Source organism: Oncorhynchus mykiss, chromosome 15 (assembly GCF_013265735.2).
Source record: "Oncorhynchus mykiss isolate Arlee chromosome 15, USDA_OmykA_1.1, whole genome shotgun sequence".
NCBI lineage: Eukaryota > Metazoa > Chordata > Actinopteri > Salmoniformes > Salmonidae > Oncorhynchus > Oncorhynchus mykiss.
The window spans coordinates 22,061,099-22,080,065 of NC_048579.1; the positions used below are offsets into that span (position 1 = coordinate 22,061,099).

Below are 18,967 nucleotides of genomic sequence, written 5' to 3' on the forward strand. Positions count from 1 at the left end.
ACATACAGCCCCAAAGTGTTAGGTATTTTTTGCTTTTCATGATTTGCATAGAGATAGCAGTAATGATTACTTCAATATTAAACATAATAGACTCTGATCTGTCCATACTGGAACAATAATTGCTTCTTGTTTTGGTAGAGCACAGAATTATGTTTTTAGATAACAAGAGTTAGAAATCTTCTCTCAGAAATCGGTCCCTAGAGTTCTTGTGTGTCCTCAGGACTAATTGCTCAAACCCATTATAGAGCATGATTCATGAATATACTCCAATTATCCAAATGTCATAGTATTTTTTTTAATGAACAACATGGTTTTCATGAGTGGATTGCCAAGTCAGTGTTTCAGTTCTAAGTCTTGGCCACATCCCTGTCTATTCATGACATGTTCATGCCTGCTCAAATTGACACAAAAAGCCTGCTGTATGCCTGGTTTAGTCATTTTAATTTCACCATAAGTGCTTTTTGCCTATGAAAACAAGCAAGTTGTAAAACTTGACGCGAGAGGCTTGTATAAACTACACCGTATCGGTTCATTTAAATAGTTTGAAATGATTTAATAAAACCCCGTCGCAAATAAAATATTAAATGGAGAATTCTGTGAATCGTCAGTAAATGTTTACCACCCGCACGAGAAGACTTGCATGGTCTGGGCGGGGTGTGGTAGCGGTCCCGGCCAATCAGACAGTTTTTTCTCAACCATGGACTATCGACAGAAGTTGAGACAGGCAGTCTGGAGTAAATCTGAACCACGATGGATGCAATAACCCGTTGTCTCGTGTTAATAGTCCTGTTCTTTGGGACTAGGATTCAAGAAAATGATGGTAAGTGAGCGAGGCTATGCCCCGACAGCTATTTATTTCTTCCAATATGTTCTGGCCACGAAGTTTGATTTCGGGGCGTCCGTTGTTGCTCTTTGTTTCAAGAAGTGCCAGCCCTAAAGACTCTTTTCAAAGATGGCGCAGGTCAAAGCAAGCTGCGCTGTCAGTGGAATGTTTATTGTTTAGGGAATGTTTGCTGGGGGGGGGAGAACGAGCGAAAATAGCTAAAAGTCTCATGCACCTCCAAGGGCTTCGGCTTTTAGTCCAGGAACAAAGCAGGCTCGAGCTCTGACTGATTTATGTAGTATTCCTCATTTGAGAAAATACAAAGTTGGCATCCTGCACAGCTGTTTGTGTCATCGTCGTGTTATCGTTAATTTCTCGTGCTGGACACGGACGGAGGAGTGGACTGTGCGCTGAAGAAAGCCTCATGGCAGGACTGTCCAGGCCATGGCTATGTTTTGCAATTGTGTCCGTGTAGCTAAATAGTCGCAGCTACTACGTTAGCTAACTTAGCTGTCTATTTTGAGGGAGAATTGAGGTTAGATATCTACAAATACCTGTTCAGTCAACAGAGACGAGATGGATGTTTTAATTGGACACCTAGTTATAGTCACGTTATAGCTTTCCAGTTGGTTATAAATCCATCTATTTAGCTAGTATTTTATTGTTGCTACAGTATGCATTCGCTAGTTACTCATGCTTTTCATGTAAAACAGCTACGGTTTCAAATGTGTTGACAGTTTAAGTTAAAGCAAAGCTAGCTAACGCTAGTGACCGATCAAGGGGCTGTTTAAAGTCATGCTCATTTTTTACAAACTTGTGTGAGCTTCGCTGAGAGCTGAACTGGCAACATTTTGCTCGAAATTCTAGACAAGCTAAGCAACAACTATAGCTAGTGTGCTGGGTAGCGGTCTTGCAACATTTGCCGACCATTTGATCATCGCGAGTTAACTCACAATAACAAAGACTTGACCCCCCCCCCCCCCCCCCCCCCCCCCCTTCTATGCTTTCTATATACCTAATGTCGGTTATTGTACATTTCTTGGCGGCTATAGGGCTGACAGTGTGCATTCACACTTGACACGGTTCCTTCATCCTAAATGTCGTTTTTGATGCTTTGTTGAAAAAACAACTGTTATTTGTATGAAAGTCAACCTTTGATTACCACAAACGTACTTAATTATATATATATATATTTTACAAGAGTATAGAATAATTCTTCTGCTTCGGAACCTCACGATATTCCTTTGTGTGACATTCCTTTGTGTGGATAGAGGGAGAGTCGATGCAAGCATGAATACATCTCAGCTCACGGTGGTTGTATCTTGATAATGTAAAGAGAACCATTGAGGCAAAAGGTTCCGATACGTTTATCCTGTGTCCTTAAATAACGTTATTAATACCCAATTGATATGTTGCCCTGCAGAGGATCTGTCTCTCTTTTTGATATACCATTGACATGCTCCGGTGACATGGGAGCTGAAACGAGGCAGGATCATTTGCATCAGAATGTAATGAAATCAATAAGCTTGATGCATATAATCCCATGGCTAAAGGAGCTGACCACTTACTCGAATTGAAGGCACTGGACTTCTGTTCGCTTTTTCCTCACCCATAAGAAGCTTAGCATTAGGCTATCTGTGCATTTCGTGGGAGTGTTTTTGTGTAAGATAGGGGATGAATCCTCAGTTCCCCACCCCAGAATATTTGATGCCGTCACCACTGTCATCAATAATTCACAGCTTCAAGACAGACCAGATATGAAATAGTTCATGTAAATACACGCACTAAAATTGTACATGTTCTTACTTCGGCTTGTAGAGGACAGTAGCCTAGTGCTCATCATACATGCTGTCAGTAACATGTATGACACACAGAGGGCAGACAATAATCGATAAATTGTCAATTAGATTGGTCATCCTACCCATGTTTACATCACGGGACCTCTCTAAACAGACTCAGTACAACATCACCTTTATTTTAGCTACATTGGATGGGACGTTAGTCACAAGCAGTTCATTTCACATCATCTGTGGAGACAGCTGGTGTTTGACCTTTGCGTCCTCCGGTGACCTTTTGAAAACCTCATTACTGTCCAGCACAGAGCTCCCGTGGTGCTCAACACGCTCACAGAATTCTGTGTGCCGGAGCCCCCTTTTCCATTTTGGATCTGCATAAAACTTGCATTGCTTTCTCTCTGCAGACTGTGCAAGGAAACAGCACATTTTCGTCTGGGAAATAAAAAGATGTGCAGCTTAGTTTGTGACATCTCTGGGGTGCCATTTCTGAAAATAAAACCGCATCAAAAGCTCTAACTGCCAGTGTTACCATGTCGTCGTGGCATCAGAATATCAAATGGGGGATCAACTCCAGTCACATCCATAACCTTTTTCTCCTGGAGCAACTCTTTCCCTCTTCTCTGAACCTCTATGGACGATTATAAGCCCCACAAACTGAGTTCACCCCGCTAGTCCAAGAGGGGTGTTTGTTACGGTGAATACAGTAATGGAATCTGAAGCATCCGAGTGACCCCAAACTGCCTGTTGTCCTGGCTTAAGGGACCACAACTAATATGAGAAGTTGTATTTTTGCCAGCTGTGATTGGATTCATGGGCAGTGATGCATTCAAACAGCCCGCTTTCGGTGGCATCTGCGGGGATTGTAGCTTTTTAAAGAACAGAGAGACAGACCTATTATGTGCTGGGTTTTTGTTGTTTTTCTGCTCTTATCCCTCCAATTGCCTGTGTTTAGGCTTACAGGGTTTGAATAAATGTTGAGAGAGCTGTAAGCATTCTTTCTCAGTTAAAAGGCTCTAGCAATTCTGCCAGGAAGGAAGTACATTGATCATTCTCCTCACACAAATACAGAAAAACTGAATAATGGCTTTTCCATTGGAAATAGTTTAGGCCTACCTGTTTTTGCAATCTCTATTAATCGGTCGCTGCCTTTCTCTCCTCCAATTGCTCTACAGACACTCGTATCAAGCAGCTGTATGCATTGCTTTTATGTCACGATCCTCTTTATCTGGAGAATATTTTAGAAGCAATTTTTGCTAAGTGCCTTTCTCAAGGGCAGAAAAGCCCCCCACCCCCCCATATGAACTGCGTGCCCCTATCTAGCTCATAAAACTCCTGCCCATCATGGAGGAATGGTGTGCCATGCACTGCACTCATCCACACAGCCTGAACTACCTTCCTGCTTGGAGGATACGTGTGTGCTTGGAAGAGACGTCAGAGGAGCAGTTGGTCCCTACTGGAGTTGGCCGTCTCTTCAATCCTCTCAATCACCTCAGCTGGCGAACGGTTTGGATAGCCAACCTGCTATGAACTCGCTGTTTTAAACTGATGGAGCGATCAATTTGAGTAAAGGTATAGTCTACAGCCCCTTGAATCAGTGCTTTTGAACACTCCCTGACAAGATTACGAGATGATTAATGGCCTCCCGCCCTGGATTAAAACCAACGGAAACGGTGTACATAACCACATGGTACAGTAGCTCCAATATTTATCATATTAATGTCGACGTGGCTAGCTTTTTCAAACAAAAATTTGCATCCTGTAGTACTAACTCAAAAAAGTTCTGGGACACTGTAGAGTCCATGGAGAATAAGAGCACCTCCTCCCAACTGCCCACTGCTCTGAGGCTAGGAAACACTGTCACCACCGATAAATCCACTATAATTGAGAATTTCAATAAGCATTTCTCTACGGCTGGCCATGCTTTCCAGCTGGCTACCCCTACCCCGGTCAACTGCCCGGCACCCTCCACAGCAACCCGCCAAAGCCCCCACCATTTCTCATTTACCCAAATCCAGATAGCTGATGTTCTGAAAGAGCTGAAAAATCTGGACCCCTACAAATCAGCCGGGCTAGACAATCTGGACCCTCTCTTCCTCTGCCGCGGTCATCCCCATCTTCAAAGGGGGTGACACTGTAGACCCAAACTGCTACAGACCTATATCTATCCTACCCTGTCTTCAAAAGCCAAGTTAACAAACAGATTACGACCATTTCGAATCCCACCGTACCTTCTCCGCTATGCAATCAGGTTTCAGAGCTGGTCATGGGTGCACCTCAGCCACACTCAAGGTCCTAAACGACATCATAACCGCCATCGATAAGAGACATTACTGTGCAGCCGTATCATCGACCTGGCCAAGGCTTTCGACTCTGTCAATCACCACATTCTTATTGGCAGACTCGACGGCCTTGATTTCTCAAATGATTGCCTCGCCTGATTTACCAACTACTTCTCTGATAGAGTTCGGTGTGTCAAATCGGAGGGCCTGTTGTCCGGACCTCTGGCAGTTTCTATGGGGGTGCCACAGGGTTCAACCTCGGGCCGACTCTCTTCTCTGTATACATCAATGACGTTGTTCTTGCTGCTGGTGATTCACTGGTACACCTCTACGCTGATGACACCGTTCTGTATACTTCTGGCCCCTCTTTGGACATGGTGTTAACTAACCTCCAGATGAGCTTCAATGCCATACAACTCTCCTTCTGTGGCCTCCAACTGCTCTTAAACGCAGGCAAAACTAAATGCAATGCACGCTATTCAACCGATCCCTGTCCGCACCTGCTCACCTGTCCAGCATCACTACTCTGGACGGCTCTGACTTAGAATACGTGGACAACTACAAATACCTAGGTGTCTGGTTAGACTGTAAACTCTCCTTCCAGACTCACATTAAGCATCTCCAAAATGAAATCTAGAATTGGCTTCCTATATCGCAACAAAGCATCCTTCACTCATGCTGCCAAACATACCCTCGTAAAACTGACCATCCTACCGATCCTCGACTTCGGTGATGTCATCTATAAAATAGCCTCCAACACTCTACTCAACAAACTGGATGCAGTCTATCACAGTGCCATCCATTTTGTCACCAAAGCCCCATACACTACCCACCATTGCGACCTGTACTCTCTCGTTGGTTGGCCTTCGCTTCATACTCGTCGCCAAACCCATTGGCTACAGGTTATCTACAAGTCTCTGCTAGGTAAAGCCCCGACTTATCTCAACTCACTGGTCACCATAGCAGCACCCACTCGTAGCACGCGCTCCAGCAGGAAAATCTCACTGGTCACCCCCAAAGCCAATTCCTCCTTTGGTCGTCTTTCCTTCCAGTTCTCTGCTGCCAATGACTGGAACGAACGGCAAAAATCTCTGAAGCTGGATACTCATATCTCCCTCACTAGCTTTAAGCACCAGCTGTCGGAGCAACTCGCACATCACGATACCTGTACACAGATGGGCTATCTACCGACCTCATCCCCATACAATATTTATTTATTTATCTTGCCCCATTGCACCCCAGTATCTCTACTTGCACATTCATCTTCTGCACATCTACCATTCCAGTGTTTTAAATTGCTATATTGAAATTACTTCACCACCATGGCCTATTTATTGCCTTAACTCCCTCATCTTACCTCATTTGCACTCACTGCACATAGACTTTTTGTTTTATTTTGTTCTGCTGTATTATTGACTATGTTTTCTTTATTCCATGTGTAACTCTGTGTTGTTGTATGTGTCGAATTGCTATGCTTTATCTTGGCCAGGTCGCAGTTGCAAATGAGAACTTGTTCTCAACTAGCCTACCTGGTTAATTAAAGGTGAAATATATATATATATATTTTTAATAAATAAATATTCATCTGCCTCACCTGCCTTGTCTCACCACCTAGCCGTATTGTAGCAGAATTATTTTGTTTAGGGTTTCTTCAACTTTTGTCAGTCTGTGTTTCTGCCCTGTAGTAACCCCAGTTTGGAGGCTCCAGCTCCACAGGAGAATGTGTGTCCAGTCCAGTGTGTGGCAACAGCCATTTGGTTAGCATAATGGCCAGGGTGGGAAATCAATGTTTTGGTCCACCCCCCCCCCCCAAAAAAAATTGTACCGGCCCAATATGTTCTTCTTGTCATTTCAAAAACAAATTTATTACTAGTAAGGTATAATTGGGTATGTTGCTTCATTTCATTTTTGTTACATGTTTATTTTAACCAATGTATGTTTAAATAATTTTGATCCAATTTATTATTATAGATCAGGGCTCTACGCTGACATTTTTTACAATGAGTACATTTATGTGCTCCTAAGTAGAATTGTAGAAGCATACAAATGCATTTAGGAGAACAATGACTAAAATGTAATGAATAAATGTTTTTGGGAGTGATCCATGCTCAATCAAGCACAGTTATTGGGTGAGACAAACATTTTCAGCCGGCACTTTAGGACGGGTTTCTTTCACTCAGGCCCCACTTCCAGGATTGGTGAACATCCAACCCTGCTAATGGCTGAATTTGGAGCTCCTTGAGCTGGCTGCATCAAACTGAAAAAGTGCGCTCTCAGGCCTGCCTCGCTCCAGCAACAGAAGGGCAGGTTTACGACTCCTCCCTGTGCCTCCAAGGCGGCTTGGTTCGCTGGGTATTTATAAAGAACACTCAGTCATGTGCTCTGACACACCAGCAATTAGTACAGCCTCCGGCAAAGAGAGGGGCGAAAAGTTAGCACTTCAGCATTGACTGGTACTCGCTGTGCGACTCTTATTGCTCCTTTCCTGTCTGAAGTCTAATTAACACGTCAGGATAGTGGCAAACATCAGCAGAAATGCCATGGGCAGGCCAGGCATACACAAACAGACTTTTCAAACGGCTGTGAAGAAGCCTTGCAGGCTTGCATATATATCTTGAGCACTGTTGTAGGCTATTGTTCAAGATATGGTGTCCCACAAACCCATTGCAGTATTGATAGTTGAAAAGTAGGCCTTTCTTACATTGTGCCAGTGCCATGTCTTACATTGTTTGGATGAATAAGTGTTCATCCATTTTATGCAGCAATTATGCTTTTTAAACACACTTAAGACATCGTCCGATCTCTTAATGAAACTAGATAATTGTGTATTTTTCTGTCACGTTGTGATTTAAAGCCTTTAAGATCCATGCTCAGACTTGTAGCCCATACCTGCAAGTTGTAAAATGTCACCAATTTGAGTAAACCACAGCAGCAACAAACCCATCTAACCCAGAGCTCTTTTTTAATTCAAGGCCAATTGTTTTTTTCTTATTCATTATGCAGATCCTACTACCTTGAGGTATTTTGTGGGCTCTTTTGAGAAAACATCCGTTGCTAACCGACTGTCACATCCCAGTGAGTCAGTGGAGCATCTGAGCTGTTGGAGCTGAAGGTCTCTGCTGAACAGCTGGCATCAACGGGAGACGCGTTCTCTTAAATCAACCTGATGCATATTCATTAGAGTACTCGTTCAGCCATCCCCATGTTTATATTGAATGTCTGCTCACTGGGAATTGGCCGTTAACTGTATTTAAACTCACTGCTCCCTCGATGCACCTGTGAAGAACGACATTGGCCTTTTTTATTTTGACTTTCTACTCTAACCTACTAAGAGTTTTTAGGAAACTATGCAGTATTTTGTGTTTATGTATTTCTTACATTGTTACCCCAGGAAATCTTAAGTCTTATTACATACAGCAGAGAAGAACTATTGGATATAAGAGCAACGTCAACTTACCAACATTACGACAAGGAATACGACTTTCCTGAAGCGGATCCTCTGTTCGGACCACCACCCAGGACAATGGAGCTAATTGCAGTAGGCGATCCAAAACAACGACGCAGATTAAGCGGCCACCTGGCCAGGTTCCGTAGATGTGCACACCGCTCCTGAGTATACTACTAGCCAATGTCCAGTCTCTTGACAACAAGGTAGACAATTTGAGCAAGGGTTGCCTTCCAGAGAGACATCAGAGATTGTAACATTCTCTGTTTCATGTAAACATGGCTCTCTCGGGATATGTTGTCGGAATCAGGTCAGCCACCGGGCTTCTCCAATCATCGATCCGACAGAGATAAACACCTCTCTGGGAAGGGTGGGGGAGTATGCTTTATGATTAACGACTAATGGTGTAATCAGATCAACATACAGGAATTGAAGTCCCTCTGCTCACCCGATCTAGAATTCCTTACAATCAAGTGCCGGCCATTTTACCTACCAAGAGATTTCTCGTCAGTCACAGCTCTGTACATTCCCCCTCAAGCAGACACCAAGACGGCCATCAAAGAACTTCACTGGACTATTTGCAAAGTGGAAACCATACATCCTGACGCTGCATTTATTGTAGCTGGGGGTTTTAACAAAGCAAATTTGAGAAGAATTCTACCTAAATTCTTCCAGCTTGTTGATTGCGCTACGCGCATGCGCAATAACCTCAACCACTGCTACTCTAACTTCTACGATGCATACAAAGCCCTCCCCCGCCCTCCCTTCGGGAAATCCGACCACGACGCCATCTTACTCCTTCCGTCTTATCGGCAGAAACTCTACAGGATGTACCAGTGACAAGAACCATTCAATGATGTTCCGACCAATCGGAAGCCACACATCAAGATTGTTTTGATCACGCGGACTGGAATATGTTCCGGTCAGCCTCAGAGAACAACATCGACCTATACGCTGACTCTGAGTGTATTTTATAAAGAAGTGCATTAGAGATGTTGTACCCACTGTGACTATTAAAACCTACCCTAACCATTAACTGTGGATGAATGGTGACATTTGCGCAAAACTGAAAGCGCAATCCACCACATTTAACCATGGATAGAGTTCTGGGAATATGTCTGAATATAAACAGTGTAGCTATTCCCTCCAAGGCAATCAAACAAGCAAAATGCCAGTACAGAGACTAGGTGGAGTCGCAATTCAACAGCTCAGACTTGAGGCTAATGTGGCAGGGTCTACAGGATATCACGGACTACAAAAATGAATCCAGTTATGTCACGGAAACCGACGTCACACTTCCAGACAAACTAAACACCTTTGCCCGCTTTGAGGATAATAGAGTGCCACCGTCACGGCCAGCTAACAAGGACTGTGCCTCCCCCCCCTTCTCAGTGGCTGACGTGAGTAAAGCATTTAAACGTATTAACCCTCGCAAGGCTGCTGGCCCAAGACGGCATCCCTAGTCAGGCCCTCAAAGCATGTGCAGACCAGCTGGCTGGTGTGTTTACGGACATATTCAATTGCTCCCTATCCAAGTCTGTTGTCCCAACATGCTTCAAGATGGCTACCATTGTTTCTGTACCCAAGAAGGCAAAGATAATTGAACTAAATGACTACCGCCCCGTAGAACTCACCTGTCATCATGATGTGCTTTGAGAGACTAGTCAAGGATCATATCACCTCCACCTTACCGGCCACCCTAGACCCACATGAGTTTGAAACAGGTCCACAGATGATGTAATCGCCATCACACTGCCCTATCCCATCTGCACAACGCAACACCTGGGGCAAACTACCTACCTCCATGACACCTACAGCACCTGATGTCACAGGAAGGCCAAAAAGATCATCGAGGACATCAACCACCCGAGCCACTGCCTGTTCCCTCCGCTACCATCCAGAAGGCGAGGTCAGTACAGGCGCGTAAAGCTGGGACAGAGAGACTAAAAACAGCTTCTATCTCAAGGCCATCAGACTGCTAAACAGCGATCACTAACTCAGAGAAGCTGCTCCCTACATTGAGACCCAATCATTGGCCACTTTAATAAATGGATCACTAGTCACTTTATACAAGCACTCTAAGTAATGCCACATTAATGATGTTTACATATCTTACATTACTCATATCACGTGTATATACTGTATTTTATACCATCTATTGCACCTTGCCTATGCCGGTCGGCCATCGCTCATCCATATACTTACTTGTACATATTCTCGTTCACCCCTTTAGATTTGTGTGTATTAGGTAGTTGTTGGGAAATTGTTAGATATTACTGCACTGTTGGAACTAGAAGCACAAGCATTTGCAAGCTACACTTGCAATAACATCTGCTAACCTTGTGTATGTGACAAATACAATTTGATTTGATATTAGTAAATTATCATATAGCCCATTTGTTGTGACCCGCAGGTCTAATTGAGAGAACTAACAGATGTGCTTAAATGCTCCCTTTTGCTTTCAGTTTCTTTTTTTAGAGTCCTAAACCCTAAGCTTGTTCTTTGTTTCTGCTTAAACATCCAGACACAGCTGTGCTTTTGTCCGTGAGGCTGCAGAGGGAGGTTCTGGTCTGTGTGGGGATGGTCTGATAGGACGGTCCACCTCCCCCATCCCCACATCAGTTCTGGACATAAGCCCTGCCATAATGGAGGTGATGGAGATGGGTCTGGGGATTGGGGCAGGCTGTGACCTATGGAAATGACTCTGGGGAGCCGTGTTCGCTGAATAAGGGGAAAGAACAAACTGGCTGATTTTTAAGTAGATGAGTGGGGGCAGGGGATAGTGCGGGGTATGTGTTTTTTGTGTGTACTTTTGCCAGATGTGTGTGTGTACCCTTTACTCCATGTGATACCTACATGCTGTGCCACACCACTTTTCAAGGTAACTCTGTACTGGAAGCCAGCAGGGGTACAGGGAATGCAGTTTCCAGGAAACTAGAGTAATTAATTTGATTGCGCATGAAGGTGAGCACGAGCTGGAATGAGGGGTTGCATTGATGATAGACCCACGTGACTTCGCGCCACACCCCTCCTCCTCACTCTCTGCCACTCTCCACCTGGCCTAGGGAATGAGTTGATACGGATTATTATCTATCCTGTTGCATAGTCACTTTACCCTGACCCTATGTACATATCTACCTCAATTACTTCGCACATTGACTCGGTGCTGGTACCCCGTGTATTTATCGTTACTCATTGTGTTTAAAAAAAATATTTTTAACATTTTCTCTGCATTGTTGGGAAGGAACTGTAAGTAAGCATTTCACTGTTACTCTACACCTGTTGTTTATGAAGCATGTAACAAATACAATTTTGATTTGAGCTGGGCTACCCCAAGGCTGGCTGGGTGGGGCAAAGCACACAGACTACCCCAGCCACAAGCTGGTGTGTTTTGTTTTTTAAGGAACAGCAGCAACTAAGACAATTTACGTAGTGCAGAGGCGGCCGGGAATTTGTGCGCTTGAGTTCGTTTCTGCTGTTACATGGACTCTACAGCGTGATGAAACTTTGTTGCTCCTTGCTGAATCAAGCAAAGTGTTTTTGAAATCAAGTCTTTTGTTGCCTAGGCAACACTACCCTCCCTGCAGCAGCAGCACATGGAGTTAGGTGAGGAGAGTATATATATATATATATGTATGTATATACACACACACACACATACATATGTGTGTGTATATATATATATGTGTATATATATATGTATATATATGTGTATATATATATATGTATATATATGTGTATATGTATATATATGTATATATATGTGTATATGTATATATATGTATATATGTGTATATGTATATATATGTATGTATATGTGTATATATATGTATGTATATGTATATATATATGTATATGTATATATATATGTATATGTATATATGTATGTATGTGTGTGTATATATATGTATATATATATATGTGTATATATATATGTATATACATACACGCATATATTGTATATATATATAATATACACACACACACACACACACATATAATATATTCTCCTCACCTAAAGGGAGGGTAGTATGTATATGTGTGTGTGTGTGTGTAACTATTTTTTTATTTTTCGGTGACCTCGGGCATTTGGCTGACGATTAACTTGAAGATATGGAACTACATTTGTGCAAAGACTATATGTTTGCTGCTGTGTTAACCCACGCCATTACACCAGGGAGAGTAATTAGTGTAGCCTAATTATTTATTTGAAGGAGGAAGTAATGGGCGCCCTAAAACTAAACACCTTGCGCTTCCCTCCGTACAATACGACGACTGCAGGGGGCACAGTCCAGTATTCCAAATACATATGGGCTACTTGACTTCGCTTTGCACACAGTAAGAATTGTTCAAATTATCTTTTACAGGAGATGCGTTTAATCGTCACATGTAGACACTTCAAAATCCAATGGTGTTAGAATAGGAACATTTTATTCAAGCATCTAGTGCCAAGTGCTTTTGCTATGATTCTGCCATAAAATATAACCTAGTTGCTTTGTGGTGAAATGACCGTCTCCTTTCTCACTGGCATGTAGAAGACATTTGTATTTTAAAGTCCTTAAGGTTTGTGAGCTCAAAAGGCCAGCGCTTCTGTTCCGTTTGATTGGAGCTTAATCTCCCATGCAAAAATCTCTTGCCTGTAATCTTCTCTCCTTTTTTATTTTTTTTTATTTTTTAGGTCTCTAAACATCGCTGAATCTCCTTGTAGTTTATGACACTCATTAGCAGGAGAGAATTCTCAGCCCCAGGCGCAAAATGTTTCAAGAATAGTGGCTGAAATAAAGTAGGCTATGCGTAACTTCAGTGTTTATCCTGATAGGCAGATCTGTTCTGGATGCTCTCCGCAGCAGAGGGCCATTGCCCAAGTTGGTCGGAGCTAGGGCTGTTGCGGTGACCATATTACTTCCATCCACTCCGACAGTCATGACCGCAGTAAAATTCCACGTGACCGTTGAGTCACAGTAATATCCTTTTTATGCACTCCGGACATGCTTTGGTAGTACCCAACTTGCTAATGACCTTCAGGTCCTAATGGCCTGGTACTCAGGGCTCTATTGTTCCTCTAACCACTCTGACATCAATTCAAATGCTTGAAAATCAAATCAAACTCTTATCATAAAAAACAGTATCGTGCTTTTAAAATTCACCTCACTGTGATGATCAGGTTGAAGAAAGAAGTTCAACAACAGGTTGAAACAGAGTGTAAAACATGGTCTTGTGGATGTTGTTTCAAAGTCTAACACAACAAAGTGGACAGTGCTTTCCAAGGGGATGATTAATTCAAAACAGCCATATGCATGTTCTAGCTTGTCATAGAAGCCTATGAGTACAAGTTTTTTTTAAATCATTCCCAACTAAAGTTGCCTAATAACTCTAAATCTAGTGTATATGACCTGTTTAAAATGATCCCTTTTACGCTCAACATATCCACTTCATATGTGCGCACTCTCGATCCGGAATGGGAAAGATATCCTTTTTTATTTTATTCAGCTAAATTGAATGCTATTCATCTTACTATGAAAATAATATACTTTATCAGCATATCTTGTCAGCCAAATAAATAATCCTATGGCATGGAGCATAGCCAGATAACGTACAGTAGGCCAACTGATATGATGTTTTTCTGAAAAAATAAATCTTGTCATAATGTTTCTTTAGACCTGACATGCAGCTTGTATGCCTGGAGATGCTAAACTTGTTTGTTAATTAATGTCTTTTGCACGACAATAACCGCCTGACAAAATGTCTTGACTGCCACAGCCCTAGTCGGAGCCAATGACGCAGAAAGCTGTCAGTGGATTGTAAAGAGAACCGTGAGGAGAAAAAAAAAAGGGGGCATTAGTACAAGAACCCCAGTAATTACAGGCTAGGCTGACTTGAAGAGAATTTCCTAAGATAGTTAAAGCCACAATCTGGAAGATGGGCTGCATATCATTAGTGGACCATCGACAAAAATGTAACCAGTGACATCCCATGACATGTTCACATTCCAATAGCTCTTGATTTACATGATATACTGCATCTGTCAAGAAATAATATTCCACAATGACCTTTTTCTACATGATTTATAGTTCTCGAATTTGTTTAGTCTCATGACAGTAAATCTTACGCCGCTTTAATGGCTGAAGGAAATGCTGACAAACTGCTTTGCAATTTGCAGGTGAAGTCAAAATCTGCCTTTATACAGTGGTCACCAAAGACCCACCATTTTATGCTAGCTAACATACAAAAACTCTCATCTCCTCTGCTCTCTCTTTGCTGCTGCATACCCATTGAACTGGCCCCTCTGCTGTTGAGTGCAAGATAATTCAATTACTTCATTAGAGGTCTCAGAAGATGTGAAATCCAATTGCCATTGATTTCTGAAATATGATGCGGTTGTCTTTTGACTCGTTTTTTGCTGTGCACCGTGTATTAGATTAAACTTTCTACTGTCCTTTTCATTTGAAGCCTCTCTGGGGGCTCGTCGGTGCAGCAGGCACTTGAAGCCTGGTCTTGGCAAACTCCCCTCCCCCTAATACTGTTAAAAAATAGCTTATTTAGTCGTAATCAGATTGTGCTAGGCCTATATGGAAATAAGTTAATTGGAGGCGTTGGAGGACTTCAATGACTCCTCATGACAAGGCTCTCCAAAATGGCAGTGTAATTTTCAAAGGTCTTTGTTGCAAAATGTATTGGGGGGGGGGGGGGGGGGGGTCTTGATGACCGCATATTTAATTCAGAAATATGTTGCGGCGCCCTCCGAAACAAGTTAACCCTCCGCTGACGCATGGACCCTTATCAGTGTGAAATAGGATCAACTTGGCACATTCTCAACTTTATCTGGAATTTATGATTTGTTGGTTATTTGAATCAGCTGTGTAGTGCTAGGGCAAAAACTAGGGATGCACCGATATGACATTTTTGGCCGGTTCCGATATTTGCCTTGCCAAAAAAAAACGATACCGATATTAAAAAAAAAATAATTCTAGTACAGTTAAATAGTTAACACGGACGCAGTGGTCTAAGGCACTGCATCTCAGTGCAAGAAGCGTCACTACAGTCCCTGGTTCGAATCCAGGCTGTATTGCATCCCGCCTTGATTTGGAGTCCCATAGGGCGGCACACAATTGGCCCAACATCGTCCAGGATTTGGCTGGGGTAGGCGGTCATTGCCAATAAGAATTTGTTCTTAACGGACTTGAATAGTTAGAGGTTACACACACCACACTGACCAAAAAGTTATTTTTTGGGCCTTTACGTATGTCCCCATTACCAGTAAAACATATATCTTTCACTTACTTGCTGTGCTGTTTTGTTCTTCATTTGTTCAGTCGTTTCATTCTCAACCAGGATTTCATCATACATGTCAAGCAATGAAGTGTCTGGTCTGTCTGTCTGTCTGTGGCCTCACTTCCTCGGTGCGCACTGTCACTGTTTCTGTGTCCATCTTTTCCAACTGTGTATGTAACATTTCACGTAAACCCTGTTTCTTGTCTACATCGAAGTAGAGATCCTTGTACCTAGCATCAAGCATGGTGGCGACACAGTAAAGAGGCTCAGAGAGAATTCCACCGACTTGCTTGTTCACAGCCTCGAGTACTTTTGTAAGTTTTAACCCCACGGTCTGTGTTGTCAGTTTTGTTGAGCAGTTGTTTCAATGCCAGAGGGTATCACGTCTGCTGCAGACGCAGTTGATTAGCTTATTTCTCGAGTCAGTTGTTCGAATGGAGCTAGGAGTGTGTTCATGTTTCAAACGTGTTTTGAACATGTTCTCAAATGTAATTGAAATGACAACAGCGGTATGAGAACCAGCACATTCTTGAGCATGCAATATGGCTTTCCTCAGTACAAAATCCTTGTCGACCCACTGTGTTCATGGACCTGACATCGCTGGTTTCAAACATAGTGTGTAGCTCCGGTAGGGCAACATCTGAAAAATGGTATGTACCGGGGCCCAACCAGTCGGCGAAAGGCAACATCATCCACGACAGAGGCCCGGTTGATTGTCAAGGGCAATGAATTCCATTATCTTGCCTTTAATGGATTTCACTTTTGTTGTCTCGCTGAAATGTTCTTACTCTTTCAAATGACTGCTCGACTTGGAATTGTTTAGTTGTTGGAAGTGTGCGCTTAGTATTTTTCAGCTTTTGTTCTGTGTAGAGCTGTAGTTTTCGTGGTGTCAATACGTCATCTACTTACGTTGTATAGGTATGCACGTCAGCTTTGACATCGGATTTGCACATCGGCGTTAAACTAGACATCGGGCCAATGTTGGCATTTTTTTTAGCTAATATCGGCCGATTCCGATATGCTCACTGATATATCGTGCATTCCTAGCAAAAACCTACACTCCTTGGGATCCTGAGGACCGAGTTTAGGAAACCTTGTAGAAGATGATCTTTTATTTCACTCCATTGTTTTGGGGGTTGACCATTTGTCAGTTGCTGGCTACCTATCAGCCGTGTTGCTGTTCCTTGCGGGTAAGATGTCTTTCACCAGCCATATTGGCAGGCAGTGGTGGAAAAAGTACCCAGCTGTCATACTTGAGTAAAAGTAAAGATACCTTAATAGAACATGACTCAAGTAAAAGTCACAGAGTAAAATTATTCTTGAGTAAAAGTATTTGGTTTAAAATATACTTAACTATCAAAAGTAAAGTATACATTTCAAATTCCTTATATTAAGCAAACTAGATGGCACCATTTTCTTGGTTTTTAAATTTACAGATAGGCACAAGCACACTCTAACATTGACATAATTTACAAATGAAGCATGTGTGTTTAGTGAGTCTGCCAGATCAGAGGCAGTAGTGATGACCAGGGATGTTCGGTTGATAAGTGCGTGAATTTGTAAAAAGTACAGTATTTTAAGGAATGTAGTGAAGTAAAAGTAGTCAAATATATCCCCCAAAAACGACTAAAAATACTTTTAAAGTACTACTTAAGTACTTTACACCACTGTTGCTGGGTGGTCAGGGCTCCACAGTGCGAGCATTTCACTCATTTGTGAATAAAAAAGTTAAGTATGATCTCATTTATAGCTAAATAAATGCTGCAGTATTTCTGACATTTTGTTTCATAGCTGGTAAGCTATTTGCACAAAGTCAAAGAACTACGAATCTTACATAGCCTATCTGTGGCTGGTAGATATATTACATCTACCTGCCATAGTGGCTGGTGGACCAAAAAGTTAGTTTTAGACCCTGTTGGAGGCCCACTTTTGGCTTTGTGTGGACCACTGTGCCCTTTTGGATGTTCATGTCATCTGTCCACTTTATTTGGGCGGTGGCGTTCGGCACTCTGTAGACTTCTCACTTTGCTGACCCCTGTCCAAAAATAGTCTCTTGGCTTTGGGGCTCCAGCAGTAGTCCTCCCCAAAACCATTTTGGCTGTGTCCAGCCACGATCTCTCTCTGGGTCAAGGCCAGCATGCTTTAGCCTGAAGTCTCTTACACAGTCCACCTGCCTATGGTCTGGTTCAGTCGTCTTAGCGGGTTTAAGGCATAGGGGATGACTGTTGTTCCCTCTACCAAGTAGTTAACAGAGTTGAGACAGTGGGCCAGCTCCCTCTCGAAGTGTATGCTGCTGATACATTAGGTTTCTTCTCCACCCAGGACCAGAGGCTGTCTCCTCTCTTGGGAAAGTAGAAGTGAGCAAATCTACATTTCCACTAGACAAAATATCCTCTGCTGAAACCATCATAAGAGATTAGGTGTGACGCGCCTTGGCCGGTACACAGTGTCCCTGATCTCGAAGGCAGGCTGTGGGCTGAATCGTAAAACAACGCGCCATCACGCCCCAATGGGTACTCCGCTGCTACTACTCCAGCCAAGCTCACCTAGAGAATCCATGAAACACCTAGCGAATGGGGTTGTCTTAAAACCCCCACTGTTTGAACGCATTTTGTTCTGTAGGTTGTTATTGAGACCACACAAGCCAGGTTTTTATTTTGTAATATATTAGGATCCCCATTAGCCAACGTCAGTGGCGACAGATAGTCTTACTGGGATACATGTTGGCAGTCCTCGCCTTCATTTAATCCCATATAGGAACACTCATCAGTATGCATGGTCAGGTGCAGCATTGCTGGTCAGGATCTTTTGCATACAGAGCTTCTAGTCTGTACCCTCGGTGCCTGGCTGTTATGTGTGCTAGCCCATGTCTAATCAACATGCAGTCCAGGAAGGCAGGGAGAATGAAGGTGGAGGGGAGGAGTGGGGGATGGTGGAACTGTATGCATCCATGATTCCTGGCCTGCTCCCAACAGGTCATTTTAACAGCAGTCTGTTAAAACAAGGGGACCTTTTTAGAGAGGGGGAGGAAGGGGTAGAATGTTCAGGTCTACCCTGAATTTCAAACTTGTCTGGAATCCATTTAAGTGCACTATGACAATCCGGCTAGTGAGGCTACTTGCAGGGTGACTAGCCACTCCTCTGTACTATATTGTACAAGTCCTGAGCTTCGTCATGCGGTGCTCTCATGCAATGCAGCATGTTTCTGCCATCAGCACATTCACACTTAGCAGTTATCTTTTGGTTGGTACTTTAGACAAGGGGTTGTCAGACTGATGTAATATATTCATTGATTTTGTCGGGTAGTAGGGTGAATTACTCATCAGCCCAGATGTGAGTGGTAATACCCAAG

General features: G+C 42.9%; 1 protein-coding gene across 3 annotated transcripts in view; it reads left to right on the forward strand.

The window, feature by feature from the left end:
- Positions 1-685: 685 nt before the first annotated feature.
- tgfbr1b (transforming growth factor, beta receptor 1 b) overlaps positions 686-18,967 on the forward strand; it is a 63,587-nt gene continuing 45,305 nt past the window's right edge. For all 3 annotated transcript variants that reach the window (XM_036944065.1, XM_036944066.1, XM_021562716.2), the window contains exon 1: positions 686-820. In XM_036944065.1, coding sequence (XP_036799960.1) covers positions 751-820 — 70 coding nt within the window. In that variant the 5' untranslated portion in view covers positions 686-750. The remainder of the gene's footprint in view (positions 821-18,967) is intronic.